The sequence below is a fragment of the Gossypium raimondii genome, chromosome 7 (genome assembly GCF_025698545.1).
Source record: "Gossypium raimondii isolate GPD5lz chromosome 7, ASM2569854v1, whole genome shotgun sequence".
Classification (NCBI taxonomy): domain Eukaryota; kingdom Viridiplantae; phylum Streptophyta; class Magnoliopsida; order Malvales; family Malvaceae; genus Gossypium; species Gossypium raimondii.
The window spans coordinates 3,723,290-3,743,420 of record NC_068571.1 but is presented as its reverse complement, the minus strand read 5'-3'; the positions used below and the strand labels follow the sequence as shown (position 1 = coordinate 3,743,420).

General features: G+C 34.0%; 3 protein-coding genes across 4 annotated transcripts; 2 read left to right on the top strand and 1 right to left on the bottom strand.

The window, feature by feature from the left end:
• Window positions 1–306: 306 nt before the first annotated feature.
• LOC105766603 (uncharacterized) lies at window positions 307–7,719 on the top strand. The gene is given in 17 exon segments (XM_052633774.1): window positions 307–737; window positions 1,953–2,055; window positions 2,652–2,721; window positions 2,853–2,891; window positions 2,964–3,081; window positions 3,163–3,220; window positions 3,616–3,720; window positions 3,783–3,836; window positions 3,931–3,991; window positions 4,443–4,502; window positions 4,608–4,627; window positions 4,715–4,780; window positions 5,237–5,404; window positions 5,518–5,775; window positions 6,262–6,474; window positions 6,891–7,162; window positions 7,279–7,719. Coding segments are annotated over 17 exon segments (1,896 nt in total). The 5' UTR covers window positions 307–648; the 3' UTR covers window positions 7,421–7,719.
• Window positions 7,720–9,552: 1,833 nt separating this feature from the next.
• On the top strand, window positions 9,553–12,221 carry LOC105766618 (transcription factor UNE12). Of its 2 annotated transcripts, none has more exons than XM_012586147.2 (6): window positions 9,553–10,025; window positions 10,228–10,335; window positions 10,632–10,697; window positions 10,947–11,012; window positions 11,378–11,455; window positions 11,541–12,221. In XM_012586147.2, the coding sequence occupies exons 1-6, from the start codon at window positions 9,693–9,695 to the stop codon at window positions 11,772–11,774; spliced, it is 885 nt and encodes a 294-aa protein (XP_012441601.1). In that variant the 5' UTR covers window positions 9,553–9,692; the 3' UTR covers window positions 11,775–12,221. The 2 variants fall into 2 exon arrangements, with proteins under 2 accessions (XP_012441601.1, XP_012441593.1); XM_012586139.2 differs by having other exon boundaries at window positions 9,557–10,025; window positions 10,213–10,335.
• A 45-nt stretch (window positions 12,222–12,266) lies between these two features.
• On the bottom strand, window positions 12,267–15,446 carry LOC105766628 (NADH dehydrogenase [ubiquinone] flavoprotein 2, mitochondrial). Its single transcript, XM_012586158.2, has 10 exons — window positions 15,314–15,446; window positions 15,175–15,207; window positions 14,971–15,036; window positions 14,520–14,636; window positions 13,563–13,640; window positions 13,365–13,470; window positions 13,202–13,248; window positions 12,989–13,066; window positions 12,808–12,873; window positions 12,267–12,673 (listed from the first exon to the last, which is right to left on the bottom strand). Exons 1-10 carry the CDS (start codon window positions 15,377–15,379, stop codon window positions 12,566–12,568), a joined length of 765 nt encoding a protein of 254 aa, XP_012441612.1. The 5' UTR covers window positions 15,380–15,446; the 3' UTR covers window positions 12,267–12,565.
• Between the last annotated feature and the right edge of the window lie 4,685 nt (window positions 15,447–20,131).

Here is a 20,131-nt window from a genome sequence, read left to right as displayed (position 1 = left end):
CATTCAACATGCAGTATTATAGAATTAAGCAATGTTACTAATTTATCAATATCATAATTTATTAGAATAATATTATATTATAGCATATTTACTATTCATGCAATAAATATATTTGTAAAAATTAATATAAATTTTTAATATTTTTAATGAGATTTGTAAAGAAAAATTGAGAGAAGTACTTTAGTCAACTTACCAATAAAAACAAGACACGTATACATTTGACCTCCGAGTGTTCTCAACTTGACGGTTAACATCACCGTTAATTTATAGATTCCACCCTTCTTCTTTCATTTTAACCCTATTTACCACACCCTTCCACTTCCCCAACATAGAAAATAACAAGAAAAATTTGAAAAAAAATCTCTGATCCGTGAAGGCTCGGATCCCCTGCTCTACACTCCAAATTTCATGTCCTGTTTCTTCATTTTTGTTTCTTTTGGGTTTCATATGTAGTTTTTCTCCCTGAAATTTCCTCTCATGCGGGTTTACGATGCTTAACGTACACCCTTCTACAGGGTCTTGTTAGATCCCATTCTTGCCGTTTCCTTTTTATTTCTTTCCTTTAAATTTTTCTTTCTTTCTTTTCATGTTTGCCTTATTCGTATAGTTCTTCTATCTGCATTGGGAAAATAGCGATCTTTGCTAACAATGGAGATTTCTTATTGGATCTTTGTTTTTTCGATTCTTCTCTTCTCTTTGGTATCTGGGTCTTCCTCAATTGATAATTTTCATCAACCGTAAGTTCCCTTTGTTTTTGTTTATTTTGTTTGTATTTAAACTTTGATGCTGTATTGAATTTGATTTTATTGCTGGGAGTAGTTAAAGAGTTGACTAGGATATGTTTTGTTTATTTATTAGCTTTAAAACGAGACACTTTCGTTTGCATTTTTTTAAAGATCTCGTTGGCACATTGTTGATTTAGTTGTAGCTAATGCCGCCGAATAGTTTTTTTTTTTTTTTTATATATTCTTGGATGTGTTCCTGATTTGGTCTAATACCATTAGGATTGAACACGAAATAATATTCTGAGAGGCAATCTGTTGACTTTCTGTTTAGGCTTGATGTTATATGGGATGTTAAGTATTGGCAACTTCATGTTAAATGACAAAAACAAATCTTGAAAAGGTTAAAGCTTGATTCAAATTTGATATGCAATTGCTTAGTTAGATAGATCATGGTATTAATCCTTCAATGAAGCGATTCTTTTAGTATTGGGATTCTGGAATTCTTGTTACAGTTAAGGGTTCCTGCTCTGCGTGATGTTCTTGTGAGTGCCAGTTGTTTGATGGAACTAATGAGCAGTTAGTTCTTTGAGTCTTTAGATCACCTATTGCTTGTAAGTTCTTATAAATGATTAATGCTGGTTTATGCCGACACTCCGAAGCTTATTTTAATGTTTTGCTGCTATATACGGGAAGCATAAGGAATTAAGAGGCAAATTTATTTTGGAAACTAATGCAGCCTTTATAGATTATAGAATTTGTGCTGTAGTAGTGCAACTAAAGAAGTGAAGCTATAGAATGAAATCCATATGATCTTGCTTGGTTTGCGTCATGTCTAAATAATGTGCTTTGCTGCTTTAATATAGAGGAGCGTTTGTAATCCATTCTGCTGAATGAAAAATATCGTCATTAGATGCTTGGTTTCTAGCTCTTTCAAAAAGCATTGTTCTTATGCATAAGAAGTTGCTTTTTTCTATAAAACTTACTGTGGACTTGCGGCCCTTTTTTTGGGCATATGCTGAATATTAGCTAAAAATATTTGTGCTTTTGTAGGAATTTTTTTTCAGTTGTAAATTAAACGCAACAGCTAGCTGTTTGATTTGAATTTAGCTTTTGCCTGCTAGTTGTTTATGCCTTTCTAATAACTTCACATATTCCAATTTGTCTTTACTAAATCTGATGCTGGTCTCTCTCTCTCTCTCTCTCTTTTATATAAATTAATACATACAGATTTCCTATTGTGGAGCCTGATCCTGGTCATACAAAGCTTCGTCTTTCAAGGGAAGGCTTGGAAGCCATCAGCAGAATAACTACCCCTATTTCAGCTGTTGCTGTAAGTTTTCGATTCCGTTCCCAGACATCTAGTATGGATTTGCAGTTTATTGGGTTTCTTCCGGTCACCTTACTCCAAATATCAATTAGGCTTAAAATATGAATTGCTAAGCATGTCCCAACAAAGAAATAAGAAAGGCTCTTAATATCATTGGGACTCAAAAAGTGAAGTGCTAAAGTTGGTGCATTTCCCTTTTCCAACTCAAGAAAGTAAGAAAAGAACGAAAAAAAAGGTTTGCTAATGTTATGGAAATGCTAGCATGAGTGTTGGGAATTTTATCCTGAGTATGAGTGTTGAAATCTTGATGGGAGGTAAATTTGAGAAATTTGATGCAGCAAATCATTAGTTTTGATAATTTATGGCTATCATAATGGAAATATTTGCTACATATAAGATACAAACCATACAATATGTACTGATTTCTTCAATGGTCTCGAATGCTTTATTCTGGGTGAAAACTAGTTGACAGTAATTAGTTTGTTCCTGTTACATAACACATCTAACTTGAAATTCTACCTAATTTGTTTTTCTAGAATAATTCCTTTGGTCTTTGTTCCCCCACACATTTTCAATCTTTCTTGGATTTTTATATTCAGGTCATTGGTCCCTACCGTTCTGGCAAATCTTTTCTGCTAAATCAACTTCTTTCACTGTCTTGTGATGAAGGTGGATTCTCACTACCATATGCTACTTTGTTGTTTCATAGACCTTGTTGTGACTTTCAACATATTCTTATTATTTTGAATGGGATCTATTTGATGACTTGTTGTGTATGCTTTTTCCTGTTTATCCCTCAGGATTTGGTGTTGGACACATGCGTGACACAAAAACAAAGGGTAAGAGACAGCAGTGATATTACAATTATGCACAATGGTTACACAATTGATGTTTACACTCGTCTGTATTAGGGATTTGGGTTTGGGGAACCCCGCTAGAAGTGGATATTGATGGAGTAAGAACTTCTGTTTTCTACCTTGACACCGAGGGTTTTGAAAGTGTTGGGAAGTCAAATGTATACGACGATAGGTAAATCCAACATATGTACTTCAACTTTCTTTATATGGTATACATTTAGTTATATTACCTTTCTGGTTCCTGTTGATGCAGGATTTTTGCATTGGCAACTGTTATGAGCTCTGTACTAATTTACAACCTGCCTGAGACGGTTAGTTAATTTTCTATAATTTTCCTTGTTTTCAAATGCTCTTATTTGGAAAGTTGAGATATTAGAAGCTGAAATGATAGTGTTTTAACCCTTATAATTCAAGTTAAATTCCATGAGGCTAAATGTTTTCAAAAAACAGTTTTCATAAGAAATTTTGCAAATCTGCATCTCGGCTAAAATTAAAGTGCTATCCTGTTATTTTCCAAGTGCTTCTCATACTATACACTTATAAAAGTGATGCTGGGAATTTTAGCATTTAAAGTCTTCATATAGAATTGCAGTCCATGCATTAGGTTGTGGACTTGAGGTTCAAAAGTGTTGAAACACAGAATTGGCAGCAGCCTTCAACGGGTTGATTCTTTATTGATGCTCTTGTTTGTGCATTCTGTCATTAGATTCGTGAAGCTGACATATCTCGGCTGTCATTTGCTGTTGAGCTTGCTGAAGAATTTTATGGAAGGTTTGTGCTTCTTCCATGTACTAAATTGAAAGTAATACCAATTTATTATATGCACTGAGCAAGCTTGGTGTATTTTACTTTTTAGTTCCTGTTAATATAGACACTAACCTTTCTTGTGGTTTGCTTGACTAATATTACATGGAGAACAGAGTGAAGGTATTTTATTGCTCCCTAAAATATTTTTCATATTTATGCTTCTGCAATGAAGCTATTTTATTGTGGAAGTTAACAAATAACTGCATTCTTTTAGGGACAAGACATTGCTTTTGAACCTGCAAAACTTTTGTGGCTTATCCAGCGTGATTTTCTGCGTAAGTTCATAATTGATTTCCAGCATATGTTTTATGAAGTGTCATAAGGGCCTGCTACTTTAAATGTCAATGGACCTTGGACATGATAGCACTGCCACTGCATGTAATATTATATCTGCATCGGAGTTATCCCTTTCTAGCTTCTGTTCTATATCAGATTCCTATTGATTTTATGTGCTTGTATACATTTCTGGTTAAACTTTCATTTTGATCCATTCTTATACTTCTAATCTTTTTTTAGAATGCTGTGGTTTGAGAGACATTCCTTTCTTGGCGCATCTCTTTCCTCTTTTGTTTTCTCTATTTAGTTTGAATTTTTTGTTTGTTAAGGAGAGCAAATTTGAACTCAATGCTTTCATTTTGGAGTTGAAGTGTGTTGCTCCAATTAGGCTATTGCTTCTGCCACACTATATAGAGGCAATTCACTGACATTTTTATGGGTTTTATACAGAAGGAAAATCAGTGAAAGAAATGGTGGATGAGGCACTTAGGCATGTCCCTAACAGTGATGGTTAGTTTACTCAGTCTTGCTTCATTGTTGGACCGATGCTTATTTATGTTAATCTTGCTTTACTTTTCTGATGATCTTATGATGGTGTGTCTTTTGTATTTTCAGGGGACAAAAATATTGATCAGGTATTCCTTCTGTGACTGTTCTTGTAGGCTCTATCTAGACTAACATTTTCTTGGATTAGAATTTGACAGATCCTGGAACTTTTTCAGGTTAACCAGATTCGGGACTCATTAGCTGTAATGGGGGATAACAGCACGGCATTTAGCTTACCACAAGTATGAGTTTCAAATATGTTTGTTTTGCTCAATTATTACCTTGGCTCTTTCCCTTTTCTCTCATTTCCACTTGCTGTTGTCATTCTGAACAGAAAAATAAATGGATGTTTGATGCGTATATGTAGTGGTATACGAAAAGCAAAGTCGTTTGTGTGTAGTGGTATACGAAAAGCAAAGTCGTTTGTGTGTAAATGATGTAAATGTTTGATGCGTATATGATGTAAATGTTTTTTAGCATTTATATTTTGTTTTATGTAGTGGTATACGAAAAGCAAAGTCGTTTGTGTGTGCTTTTAGTGAGATTAATGATGATGGAACGCAGATACACCTTTTCCTGTAGCTCTATGTTATTTGTTGGCAAATGGATGATTATTATTTATTTATTTTTGCAAGGCAGATAAAATTATTGTAAAATGTAAACATTTAGTATCTAATTGCTTGAAATTCGAATTACAGCCTCATCTCATGCGAACAAAGCTTTGTGACCTGAAGGATGACGACCTTGATCCCATGTATGTTAAGAAAAGAGGGCAATTGAAAGAGCTTGTGGCTAGTATTATACGCCCAAAGATCGTGCAGGGAAAGTATTTAAACGGAAAGGAATTTGTTTCTTTCCTCGAGCAGGTTAGTTTATGCTCAAATTCTGAGAATTCTTAAATTAGTCATTGTTAGAGATCATGTTTAATTGATGTCCAACTTAGTGTTATTAATATGCATTTTTATTTTTAATCTTATAGATACTCGATGCTTTGAATAAAGGGGAGATCCCATCAACAGGCTCTCTCGTAGAGGTTTTCAATAAAGGTATCCTTGAGCGATGTTTGAAGCTATACAGTGAAAGGATGGGAAAATTAAGATTACCTATGCCAGAGCAATCCTTACAAGATGCACATGAAAGGTCCCGAGAGGAAGCAATGAAGGCTTTTGAGGAACAACATTTTGGCCGTCACCATGCAAAGAAATCTGCTGACCAACTGGATGAAGAAATGAAGGAGGTACTGACTACTTTGAGGGGGCATTCACCTTTTCTTTTCTTTTTTATAAATGATAATTTATCAATTCATACATTCACATTTTTTCTTACCTGGGGTATTCAATTTCTTGGTTCCATAACATTTCAAAATCTTGCTTAGTGGTAGGGCAAGGAAATTTTTTGTAAGAAAATTAGTGGGAAACTTAAATTGGCAGTCGTATTAGAAGTTTGTCTAGTTCTTATCACTTTTACCTTCTATGAAGTTTTCCAAGGTTCCTTTTTGGATGGGAAATCCACATAGGGGTTTATCGGATTTCAGCTGTTTGATCAATTGCCTACTCTTCAAGCAGGCAGAAATTTTACGAAGGCATTTTTGTGGTTAACTATTTATCATGCCAGCCGTATTCTTTTTTATCTTATATAAATGTCCATCTGGATATTAAAAGTAGTACGTCCTACTACAAGCTTTTGTAGTTCTCATGTTGTTAATGCTAAAAATTTTGTTTAGGTATTTAAGAATGTCATTATGACGAATGAATATCAGTCCACAAGGCTGTGTGAGGCACTATATACCAAATGTGAGGACAGAATGGACCAGCTTCAAGTTCTTAGACTTCCTACTATGGCAAAATTTGATGCAGGTTTACAGCAATGTAACCAAAGCTTTGAGCAGGAGTGTGTTGGGCCTTCGAAAGCCAATTACGAGCAACGAATAATGAAGGTAAAGAGGAGACCTTGCAGTTTTATTTTCGGTTTCCTTTTTCTTATGAAATGTTACTTTCCTTCTGTTGCAATATTTAATGGGAAAGATGGAAGGATCATTCAATATTATTGACTAGGAGTGTTACGAGAACATTTCAAAATGAGCTCGAGTCAGTTTAATGCTTGGATCAGTGATCAGTAAGGTCATGTTCTTTGTCCCTGTTGAAGAATGGAGACCAAAATAATATCAATTAAACTCAACACCCTGATTTTGAAGGAATTGTGTGGGTGAGAAGGGTAACAGATAATTTGAAATTGCCTATTAAGATGGAAAAGATACGTTTATGGTGCTCTGTAATGAAATTGCAACAATTTGTATTGTCTTGTGTCTTTGCTACTTAATATGTTTTCCTCGAATGTACCATAATATTGCAGATGCTGGGAAAGTCGCGTTCTCTGTTTATCAAGGAATACAATCAAAGGCTCTTCAATTGGTTGGTGGCCTTCTCCCTTGTCATGGTGGTGATTGGTCGGTTCATCATAAAATTTATTTTGGTCGAAATGGCAGCATGGATACTATTTATATTCTTAGAGACATATACGAGGATGTTCTGGTCAGCGGAGTCTCTTTACTACAATCCTGTGTGGCACTTCATCGTATCCGCTTGGGAAACTATTGTTTACAGCCCCATCCTTGATTTGGACAGGTAAAATATAACATAAACACTTTGCACTTGCTTGTTCTTGTATAGCAGTTGCCGGTTCATTCTTAATAGAGTGTGACCAATTTTTGATTCGTAAATGTTTATATTTATTTTGGCAGGTGGGCAATTCCCATTGCTTGTATGGCAGCATTGGGGATACTTTATTGCCGGTGTTATGGAAGACGGAAACACGGGTCACAGTGGCTTTTACCGCTGTACAACCATCAGAAAGGTGGTTCAAATAGACCAAGATCAGATTAATAGAGAGATGTCTATGCCATTTGGTTTGGTAGTCTGCTTTTGAACAATCATCTCCGGCGAGCTTTTTACATATCTTTCATTAACGTATGAAAGGCCGCCAATCGGTTTTTTGTTCTGGATAGGTTCCAGCCGGCTGGTCTGACCTGCGATTTGTCAAATCAAAGTCTGGGAAAGAATGAGAAGATGATGAGGCAGGCAGGCAAACTTTATAGTATCTTTTTACTGTAACATTTTTAACACAAAATCATTTGTATTAATATATAATCTTTTAATTTGTTTAAAATGTCAATTATTTAATAGCTTCAGTTTCCCCTCTTGGTTTGCATAGAACAATCTTCTTCGCTGTATGGGGTTAAATTTCATTACCATATATATACAAACACACGAGAAATCGTTTAGATTTTACAAAAAAAAAAAAAGAACATTTTTAGGGAATGCAGAGGCTGCATGGGGATTTTATTAATATTATTACATATTCAAAATAAATTTTATTCTTATAAGGGTACTTTTGTATTTTTACATTTTAAATAAATCGAAAACTCTACTTTATCAGTTTTCACCCACATTCTTGGGACTTTTATAGTTGATTGAGTTAGTGTCATAGATTAATTAATGATTGAAAAATTACTAAATTAGCCTTATTTAAAATAAGTTATATTCTTATAAATGTCCTTTTGCATTTTAAATATGTAGTTTTCACATGCATATGCGTATGATAAAATCACTAGTATATATTAAAATAATAGTTAATATTTGGTACACTTGACGGTGTACTTTTTTTAGCTCTACAAGCAAAGTAAAAAGTTGTCATGTATCTTATTTCTTTTAATATTTTATTATATTTTATAGGACACTTGTCATCATACTAACCCTGTTTGTAGAGTCTAAAAGTTTCACTCGTAGTCTACCAAATATTGCCCCATAAACTAATATATGTTGTGTATATTTGGTCAAATTCTTCTATTAGTCCTTATATTATGTGTAAATTATGGATTTAATCTTTGCACTTTAATTTAGTTTATTTTAGTTATGTACTTTTCAACTTTTGAATGTTTGTTTTGACCTAAACAATAATGATTAAATTCATTTGGTATGTGTACTATGCGTAAGATTACAATTTAGTTCATATGAAATTTATGTCTTGATACAAATGATGATAGTTCAATTCATTTGATTTTTTTGAGTGATACATATAAGTAAAAAGCTAATATAACATTATACATGTGATAATATATTTGCCGCATTAGATTTTGAAAATAGTAGAACTTGAATTTGACAACTATCGTTTGGTCAGAATTGAAATTTTAAATTTTAAAAAAATATAAAGACTAAAAATAATAATATTAAAGTATAACGATTAAATCCACCACTTATGGACCCAAAACGAACATTTGTAGCTCAAGTTATGGCCAAAATATTGAATCTACAATGTGTTGAAAATCCGAACCGTAGAAACTTTTCAAAAATAAACTTGAACCTCACTTTTCTCTAATTATTCCCTAAATACATAATAAATAATATAATTAAGAACAAAATTACAAATAATTGAGAATTTAGGCACTTATCAAACTTCCACTTACTAAAAAAATTCCTCGTCCTATGTATCAATTTAACCCTTATACTATTAAATCAAATTAATCTCTATTATAAAAATTAAATCAAATTAATCCTTTTACTATTAAAAATCAAATAAAATAAAATTGCAATAGAGTTAAACATATTATTTATTTACCATTTAACTAAAACAAAATACTTTTAAAATGTATTCATTTAAAAACTGATTTAATACCACTACGTACCAAAAGTATCATACCTAAAGAATGTATACAAAAATATTAAAATATTTTTAAAGAAAATTCATAAAACTTAATAAAATTTAAATGCAAATGGATAACCAAGAAAGCAAGCAAAGCAGAGTCTTGCTTCCCACTCATCAGACAACGCACGAATCACAACGGTAATTAGTTGGCCGGAATTTATTAATATTACAAAATTTTAAAAGAATCGCCGCCGTTTTCTGACCACAGACTATAGAGACATCGACATGGTGACAAATCACAAACGGGAGACCAAAAAAATAAAAGAAATGGTTTCCCACGTAATTCTGATCCAACTCCATTCCCTTTTACGTAAAGAGTTGCATTTTCATCCACCATAAAACCCCTCTCTCTCTCTCTCTCTCTGGCTCGCATATATGTAGGTGTGGTAGCACTAACTCGCCAGTTCGACTCATTTTTCAACTCACTTGCTTTGCTATCTCTCCCACTTCCTTATGGCTAGTAACCCCAACGAGGCTCCCGCCGATGGTTTCCTCGACCAAATCCTTGGGCTGCCACAATTTGCGCATACTGACACGGGCTTAGCGGGATCCGACGGTGGCTTGGCTGGAGCGCCAATGTTTCTGCACCTCAACTCCGCTGATGGAGCAGGCCATCTCGGACGAATCGGCGGCGGTGGAGGCGGTGCCTTTCACGGACAGGTTTTTCCGTTGGGATTAAGCTTGGAGCAAGGCGAAGGCGGGTTTTTGAAGCAAGAGGAAGCTTCCGGTCGCGGCAAGCGCTTCCGCGAGGGGGTGGTTGATGGCAGAACTGCTTCTGTAAAAAACGTAAGAAACAATGGTAATTTATATTGTCAACTTATTCTACTAATCACCATCATACTCATCATCTAAACAACAGGTTGTGGTCTCAAATATTTACGAGCCATAGCCCATAGTGCTATCATATATTCTTTAAATTTTATCATTGGTGGTGGTGACATATACATATATATATATATATATAACTTTCCAGGTTTTCCATGGGCAGCCAATGGCAGGAGCAGTTGCTGCAGCAGCAGCACATCCACCGGCCATGCGTCCAAGAGTGCGCGCTAGAAGAGGACAGGCCACGGATCCACACAGCATTGCTGAACGGGTAAAGATTAAATTTATTATAAACTATCATAGCAAACACTGGAATAACAAAAAATATCAAAGGGCATTAAAGTTAGGAGTATCATGAATGTTAGCCGAGATAAAGTCATATATAGCAATAAAATGATATGATGTAAAGCCCCGTTCATATATAGCATCTTTTAGTAGGAGGGAATCTAGTAGGTGGTGAAGTTGCATTTGATTGCCTACTTCTTATGCCATGAAATTGCAAAAGTGAAGTGAATCTGCTCAACAAATGGTTGCGATTGTGACTAACCATGCTGAACTAAACCACAGTTGCGGAGGGAGAGAATTGCTGAAAGAATCAGGGGGTTGCAGGAACTTGTTCCTAGTGTTAACAAGGTCAGTTCCTTATGCTTATCGCGTCGTAAATTTACTTCTGTTACTCTAACTGTGTGCAAATATTGAATGGGTTAATGTCCTAATTCCTCGTATTGTAATAACTTTACAGTTGACTATCGTTGTTTAACTTGGTTAAGTTGCAATCTTTTTGAAACATGGGTGACTTTAATGGTAGATTTTATGTCTTGGAAGAAAACCATGTATAATGCATCTTACTCCATTTAAGGTCATGTATGTTTCTTTGTGTAGACTGATAGAGCAGCGATGCTTGATGAAATTGTAGATTATGTGAAGTTCCTGAGGCTCCAAGTCAAGGTATCATTAACTCTTTTACCTGTTTTCTCTCACATTTCCTATTCATATTTCTGCTTTACCGAATATTGTGTTGCTGCTCATGTTTATGGGATCAGTCTTTGATACCTTATCAGTTGAATATGCCTTGTACTTTCAGAAGTTTTCCTCTGTCAATATTTTCGGGTCCGTGTTGGTGGATTCGTATTCGCATATTCCTTTTTTCTCTTTAGCTAAATACTGCTAAAGCATCACTGAAATTTTCCTGTGGAGGTCTTTTACTAGTTCTTCAAGGGATTCGAGTCAAGAATGTTATCCCTTTTAAGGAAATGAAGAGAAATAAATGGCCATTCTCATTTGAAGAACTTATCTATGTGATTATTGAACAGGTTTTGACCATGAGTAGGTTGGGGGGAGCTGCTGCAGTGGCACCCTTTGTGATAGACATCCCACTATCCTCAATTGAGGTAATGAATTGTATATGTATGGACATATTTTCTTATATATTTTGGTATTCGTTTAGGCAATTGAGGTTCCTGTATTCTACACCAGGATGAAAGAGGTGAGAGTGGAAGAAGCCAACCAGCATGGGAGAAGTGGTCAAATGATGGCACAGAGCGACATGTAGCTAAACTCATGGAAGAAAATGTTGGAGCTGCCATGCAATTCCTTCAATCAAAGGCTCTTTGTATCATGCCTGTCTCACTGGCCAAGGCCATTTACCACACACAACCACCAGATACTTCTTCCTCTATTGTTAAGCCTGAAACAGATCCCACTTCATAAACCTGAGAAAAAAACAAAAGAAAAAGGTAAGCATAGGGATCCCCACATTTTATTTGTCAGATTCTAACTCCCCTAACAAAAATAAGTTGTGTTGTGGGTTCAAATTGCAATCAAAGTCAGATGCCAATAGCTCTTGCCTTTTTGCCTTTCTTTTCAACTTTTCTTTTTTGGGGGGTCAAAACAGGGTCTAATGTCAATCCCTTAAGAAAATACAAGCAGGCCCTTATATGGTCAAAGCTCACTGGCTATGTCTTCTTTTTTGTATCAAAATGGTGAGGGGTAGTGGATGATGATGGAAGCACTTTCCTAGTGTGGCTCTGATTTTTGGTTGGCCATTTCAAAAATGCTTCTTACAATGGTCCAACTTATACTTGATGGTGCTTTTCCAGAATGTAATTTGACTTCCTTTTTAATTTCTACATAACCATAATTGGACGTGGGGAAAAATAGACCGGGGCTGGGTGACGGTGACGACTCGGTTTTAGCATTGTTTTTGCTGTCAAACAGTTTGTGTTCAAATTTATCACACAACATGCTGGCATTTTGTGAGCTTAAAAGAAGATTAAGGTATTTCCAATGCCACAATTATGGCTTTGTTTCCATCAAAGAATTTTTATGCAAAACAGTGACATCAATCATCCGGTACAGAGACATTTTCGTGATCTAATAATTTATACCAAGTTGAAATTCCAAGGAAAATCCACCAGATGTTACATTGGCAGATAAAAAACAAAAAAAAAAATGGCTGCTTGAGCTTAAAAAATTCAACAGGAACATGAAAACTCCATACTTTAGCAGGCATCAAGATCTCGGCAAGGGGGAGGTTTTGGATCACTTAGCAAAGTGGTATTTCCTCCTTCAGGTCCACTCATGATACGTTTAGGATTTTGGGTGCCAACCTGATATATAGAAGTCAGATTAGAACAAACATTAGTGGCATAAGCATCATTATGCAAACAAAAAAATGATAAACTCGAAAAACCCCCAAAGTACTGTGAGGAAAACCAAGCAATTTTCTGATCTAGTTGCTTACCGGTGGCTTCTCTCCTTTTCTTAACATCTCAACTATCTCAACAACTCGTTGCGTAGTAACATCTTCCTGCATTGTTTAAATATGGCAATGCACATATTAAAAATCCAGTAGGTTATCAATTGAGCACACTGCCTAGTTATGGTTAATCAGGCAAGTTGAAAAGAACTCTACAGAAACCCACATAGTAATTATACGTATATCCTTCAGATCCATTGGTGTAATCAGCAACTGCAATCATAGGAGCATTTACACAACATCCCTGCAGAAAACATTTACAAAGCTGTTAAATTTGTGAGAGTGATTAAGGAAAAAAAGGTTAGCATAAATAGATTTTCTAATAAAATTTGGCATTATGGAGAAAAAAAGAAGTAAACATGTAAAGGGAAAGACTTACCATACATTCCATTTCTCCAACCGAGAATAAACCGTCCTTTGTTACCTCTGAATGATAAAAACAATAGATACTTCATATTCAATACAATCTAAAACTTCAAACTCTGACATGAGTTTTACATGATGTGTGTATAAACTGCAAGCACTATGTTTACAACACTTACCATTGCGCTCAACCCCCAAGTGTTTCAATAAGGCTCCTTCAATTTCTCGTGAACCACATATCATACATGGTGTTGTGCCACAAACCAATAGATGATACTTGCCAACCTGAAAAGCCATTGAATAAATTTATATAGGTTTTGCAACTTTGATCATTGAAAAGAGGTCCCAAGGTGCAAAACATACACATAAATTCTAACCTTTGACCTGTTGAACATTGAATAAAAAGTTGCAACCTCATACACGCGAATAGGAGCAGCTCCCACAACCTTTGCCACCTGCACAATTCATTACATGTTTCATTGTAAGTATAATTTATTTAGCTTCTGCTTTATAAAAGGACTGCACCATTCAATATTAGCTAAATGAAAATTTCATGGATTTCAATTATCATAACAAAAGTTTCATTTCAGGCAGAGACTAACAACTGAGTGATGCATAATGAAGAAATATCCTTTTATTACATGAATCACCCAAGTACTAAGTAAATTGTTTCAGGGGTAAACAGATCTAGCCACCTCTCTTATGTGATTTCAGATAAAGGAAAAATAGCTATTGACAAGGCCATTATTACAATTGTATAATTCTGCATTTCATTCTTACAATCAAATTGAACACCGGATCAAATAGTTCTAGAAGTAATTATCTGGTTTCCAGTCCTGTAGTTGCTAAGGCTTTTCCTCTTTTATAAGTCTTATATGTAAATCAACAACAGTGTGATACATTTCATAGAGTCCCTAGCATGGAATTTGTCTGAAACAATGATAAGAGTAGCCAAGCATATGGTAACATTGTGGGACAAACATAAGGAACTTGCTGTTGTGGTGAACGCTCTAATAATCCCTTTTTAGATATTAGTTGCATGTCAGCCATATCCTACAAACCAAAATGCAACATACATCACAAAATACGAGTTGGTGATGCATTTTGGATTAAAAACAGCATTTTACTGAACCAGAAACCAAATAGCAAGGAAAACATTTAATGTCACTTGAATTTGCCTCCAAATTTGGTTAGTTTCCATATCTAACAAAACTATAGGTCTCTTAATATAAACTATATATCACTAGATCTCTAAGCATTTGAAAATTACCAGTTCAGGAATATTAATGCATGTCATCAAATGAATTCAAGTTAACAGCATTCATGCCACATACTGCATTCATGGCTGATACAGGAAGCCACCCTCCATGCTGCTGCTGTGCAAGATCTAACAGAGGTATTACAGCAGATTGCTTGTAGTTAGATGGATAATGAGACAATATCCCCTTGACCTATGAATAATAAATTAGGATTAGGTTTAGAATTAAATTTGGATTAAAAACCGTTACAATTTACAAAGCTACTAAAAGTAAAATTAAAAACTGATTCAGATTACATAAAATACAGAAAAGCAATGGTGTTACAAACCAATTTTCAACAACAGTACATGAAATGTGAATCTTTAAGATCATTTTAGTAGAGAAAGCAAATTAATGGCATTTGACTTCACTATATTACACTTCTGGGAAAATATAGGAATTCCTCAAATTTTAAGAATCGGAATTCCTCAAATTTTAAGAATCGGAATTCCTCAAATTTTAAGAATCTAGTCATACATTTACTAACCTTTGCTTTGTTTGCCTCAGAAAATTCCCATGGAAGGTCGGGATTGTTATCTGGGCCATCAATGTGCTACAGCAAAAAAGATTGCGCCAAATTCATTCAATCAACCGTCTTTTCTAGTAGTATTACTTATGGAGGAAAATCCCAGGAATTTTCAGTACATTATGCAACTTAAATATATATATTGCTGGGAGGATTAGAACATACATAGTTCAAGGCAGTGGAGAAGGATCGATACACCTGTGGAACAGGGAAATAAATAAAATAAAATAAAAGAGCGAAAAAATGAGATGGAGAAGTGTTTGGTTGAGAGCGGGAAAATGGAAGAGAAAAGTTAGATGAATACCTGAGAAGATAGACGGAAAGCTTGACGGACCTCGATAAGACGCTGTGACGCAAGTCGACAAAGCATTTCAAAGGCAGGAGTTTTTAAGACCCTTCCTTGGTTAAACTCGATAATGAGAGATTTTGGGAAGAAGAAGATGATGAAAGACGGAAAGAACAAACATTTAAACCAATAGCTTATATAGCTTACAAGTGCGCTTTTCTGGGTGTACGGGGAGCGTGATTTGCTCGTCTCCCATTGACTGCGCCCACTTATTGGGCCTCAGTTTGGTCTTGGATTGGGCCTGATTCAAATTTCTCCACGTAGTTCTTAACTTTATTTTGGGTAACCTACACTTAGTAAATTTATATTTTAAAAAATTACAATTTAATCACTGGCCCATTAAGTTGCTAATGGAGGTCAAATATAGGGCATTTAAATTTATAATTTGAACACTCAATTATTAGTAAGTTTATATTTTGGTCATTTAATTTAAAAAAAGTTACAAATTAATCATTAAACTATTATTAAGTTCACAGTATGGTCACTCAGACTTTGCACCATTATTCTTTAACTCGATAACCTAAACAATGTCAACAAATCAAGCCCAAAACCTTAGCAAAGCCACTGTCAACCCATGTTTCACCTCTGGTCCAACCAACTTGACCACCCTTTATTCTTAACACACTCATCGTTTCCTTTTAAGCCAAAACCAAGGCCCAATAAAATTCACAACTAAGCTATTCACACACTTTATCTTAAACCAATAATCAAATAGCACCAAAACCATGATCAAAGTAAACAAAAAAGAACCCAAAAAAGCAAATAAAAATTTGAAAAAAGTCACATGTTTCAAAAAGCCCTCAAACAAGTCTTATATGAGCAAAAGGACAAAATAAAATGAGAGAAAAAAGAATCAAAATATTTAAAAAAGAAAACTCAAACGTACTAGATTCAATTAGAAGTTAGTCGAAGAGTTTCAAGAGACAAATGCTCAATCTAAAAGGTCAAAGAGAAAGTATCGCTGAGAAGAGGAACATGTTAGAGTAAGACAACCATCCGATGACGGTGGATGGAAATCAAATAGCTTATTCATTAGGGCTTTGAGTTTAAATCAACGAGGTTTCTAGATATTTCAAAGAAAATTAAACCATAAAGTTGAAAGATAAAGGAAAAACTCTGGTCCAATGGGTTTTTTTTTTTCTTAGAGCGTGATTTGTTCTACCCTATTAATCGCACCCATTTATTGGACCTTAGAAAAATAGGTTCAATTTGGGCTTGCTTCAAATTTCTCCACGCAATTCTTAACTTTATTTGAGTAAGTGACAATCAATATCACTCAATGACTAGTAAGTTTACACTTTAGTCACTCAATTTTAAAAAGTTACAAATTAGTCACTGAACTATCCGAAAGTTACAAGTTGATTACTAGCCTACTAAGTTGCTAGTGAATGTCTAATGTAGGTACAAGTAAATTTATCATTTGGTCACTTAATTATTGTAAGTTTAAATTTTGGTCACTCATTTCCAAAAAGTTACAAGTTGGTAATTGAACTATTATTAAGTTCACACCATGGTCTCTCAATCTTTGCACCATTACTCTTTAGCACAATAATCCAAACAATGTCAATAACTCAAGCCCTAAGCTCTAGCAAAGCCATTGTCAACCCATGTTTCACCTCTAACCCAACCAACTCCAACCACCCTTCATTCTTAATGCACTTACCATCTTCGTTAAGCCAAAACCAAAACCTAATAAAATCCACAGTTAAGTTGTTCACACACTCTTACCTTGAACCAGTAACCAAATAGCATCGAAACCACAATCAAAACAAACAAAAAAGATTAAAGAAAGTAAATAAAAAAGGAAGAAAGTATCATGTTTCAAAAAACCCTAAACATAACGTACAGGAGCAAAGAGATAGAATAAATGAGAGAAAAAAGAATCAAAATATTAAAAAAAGAAACTCAAATGTACCAGATTCGTATATGAGTTAGTCAATAAGTTTTAGGCGACGAAGGTTTAATCCAAAAAGGTCAAGGAGAAAATATAGTTGAAAAGAGGAACATAATAGAATTAGACGTCCATCTTATGATGCTAATAGAGATCAGAGAGCTTCTCTGTTAGGGCTTTGAGTTTAAATGTAACACCTTGTTACTTAACTCGGTCGCTGAAGCAACCACAATCAAATTGTGTTTGAAATATGCAATTTATTGATAATCAATCAATCAATTATATAATCAACATGAAATACAATCATTTTCGGGCCTAGTACGAGCTTACAAGAGCTCTAAAGCTAATTCAAATTTGAAGAAGGACTAAAATGAAAATATTTCAAATACAAGGCCAACAACGTGGCATGAGTGAGTTCCTCATCACGACGTGACTCATTGTCCAATTTCATCCCGACAACCTAAGATTAGTGTCACAACGTGGTTGCCTCATTATGACGACATTCGAACGACATCACGATGTCACAAATTGTTTTAGCCAAAAATGTACTACAGTGCACTCAAAGTTATCCCAACATTCAATTTATTATTTCATGCGTAAGTTAAACATGAATTACATGTATTAGACAATTCAAAACACTACTAAAACATGCATAGATGATTCACATTCATTCTCCAATACTTACCAATTCAAATACCATTCAAACATTCTATGGCATGACACAACATATTCAACCATACCATTTTAAAATAAACATCAACAATACATACATGTCACAATGCTAACTTGCGCACACCTAATAAACTTTCCAACCATTACTCAAATCATATTTACATTATCAAGGTATTAACTATTATTAGATATATTCATACCAATTCACCTATTCATAGCGTACCATCTAACAATATAATGTTAACTTTTCAACTATCAACCATTCAAGCCATTATGCATACTTATCTAATTCACGCTTCAAGAACTTCATTACGCATACATATGATTTATACCATTATCAAGATTACACTAAACATATATATAAAATGCATCAAACACCAATTCATCCTCCAAGTTTAGTAGAATATAAACAAATGACTCTTTTAGGTACATGTCATTAAACTACAAGAAACATCACCAACTCGCTGAATCCGGGATTGCGGTTGAATGCTAATATTGACAAGCATACACATTCAAAACCTAACCTGCGAATGGAAAACAAAACTGTACGCTAAGTACAACTCAATGGTATTGCTATATTCAAACATTAGAACATAATATAAATCATATAATACAATGAACTAATGAACCAACAAACCGAAAATTCGAATGCAAGTTGAATGCAAGTTAACATGTCAATCTACAAATCCAAATGCATCACTTGATTATATAATTAATTTTTTATTATCTTTAATCGAGCTATCACAATTGCAGCCTATACATTTTTCCATATATCAATCGAATCGATTAAATTGTGCAATATCAAATTCACATTTCGGACTTATAATCTGGCATCCGCCTTCCACCCTTATTTCTATTTCATTTATAATAAATTTCTCAATTCCACATATGTAACAACTTATTTCATCACAATACAGATTCAATTGCACATTTATAATAATATACAATATTTTCAAAACTATTCATTTTAGTCTTTATAACTAGCAATCAATCCAAATCAATTCAAATAAGCTCGTTTTATCATTTACAACGTACCTTATGATCTTACCATGCAACACAGTTCATAAATGCAGCAATTGAAATGGTTTAGATTATAGAAATACAAACCATAAACTTTGAGCTATTCATTGATGGCTTTATCTTTTCCTTTTTTTTCGAGGAATTTGAGTCGATGTTAGCTACAGATTAACACAAACATACCAAATCATCCATATACAAATAATTTCACATTCAATTGCTACTTTAAGAAACTTTTTCATTTTATTCAATTTAGTCCCTAAAACCGGGACTAACATAACTTTAAATCTAGAACTCAAATTTGCAAGCTGATTTTATTATAGTCCTAAATGGACCTCCCATTTCTCATTTCTACCAAAATTTCAAAATTTGTGCATTTTAGTTCCTATTACACAAAACTATAAATTAACTTCACAATTTAGTCCCTGTTAAGCTTACAATCTATCAATTTAGTACCTAAAACTTCAAGAATTCATCAATGACATCTTTCAAAAACTTCAAAAGTTACAAAAATTAACACACGAGTCAGCTAGATTAAGCTCTGAAGATTTAAAAAACATAAAAATTATAAGAAAAAGACTAAATTGCACTAATCAATTGAAGATTTATACTTTAAAACCCCTAGGCGGAGGTTTTCTCTTTTTCCCACTTTTCATACATATATTTTTTAATAATTTAATTTTAATCTTTTTATATTATAAAATATACATATATATACATTAATCATTTACCGCCCACTAATTCCATTATGGTATAATTATCACATTGGTCCTTAATCTAAGTTTTCACTTAAAATGTATAGTAATTTAACCTTTACCACTTTTATAAATTAGTCACTGTACTTTAATTAAACACTAATTTGATAAAATTACTTATCCAAAATTCAATTCATTTCTAATATAACTCCATAAATATTTAATAAAAATATTTACGGTATCGGTTTACGAAAACAGAGTCTTGAAATCAAATTTTCTAATACCACTAACTTCCGGATCGTTATATTGAATCAACAGAGTTTTTGGATATTTCATAGAAAATTAAACCATAAAGTTGAAAGATTAAGTAAAACTCCATTTCGATGTGTTTCTTTGTAGGAGGAGGAGGCTAGATGATGACAAGATCATTGGAATACAATTGTGAAGGAGGTCCCTAAAACTCTAAAACATTTGAATAGTTTAAGGACCAACTTGTAACTT

Bases quoted from the DNA above. Each gene is read 5' to 3' on its own strand.
- LOC105766618 (XM_012586139.2), top strand. From the start codon at position 9,693: ATGGCTAGTAACCCCAACGAGGCTCCCGCCGATGGTTTCCTCGACCAA. The intron at 10,698-10,946 runs GTCAGTTCCTTA...TTCTTTGTGTAG, and splicing joins TTGTTCCTAGTGTTAACAAG to ACTGATAGAGCAGCGATGCT. The intron at 11,013-11,377 runs GTATCATTAACT...ATTATTGAACAG, and splicing joins TCCTGAGGCTCCAAGTCAAG to GTTTTGACCATGAGTAGGTT.
- LOC105766628 (XM_012586158.2), bottom strand. From the start codon at position 15,379: ATGCTTTGTCGACTTGCGTCACAGCGTCTTATCGAGGTCCGTCAAGCT. The intron at 14,637-14,970 runs GTTAGTAAATGT...TATTATTCATAG, and splicing joins CTGAGGCAAACAAAGCAAAG to GTCAAGGGGATATTGTCTCA. The intron at 13,471-13,562 runs GTTAGAATTTAT...ATGGCTTTTCAG, and splicing joins CAATGTTCAACAGGTCAAAG to GTTGGCAAGTATCATCTATT.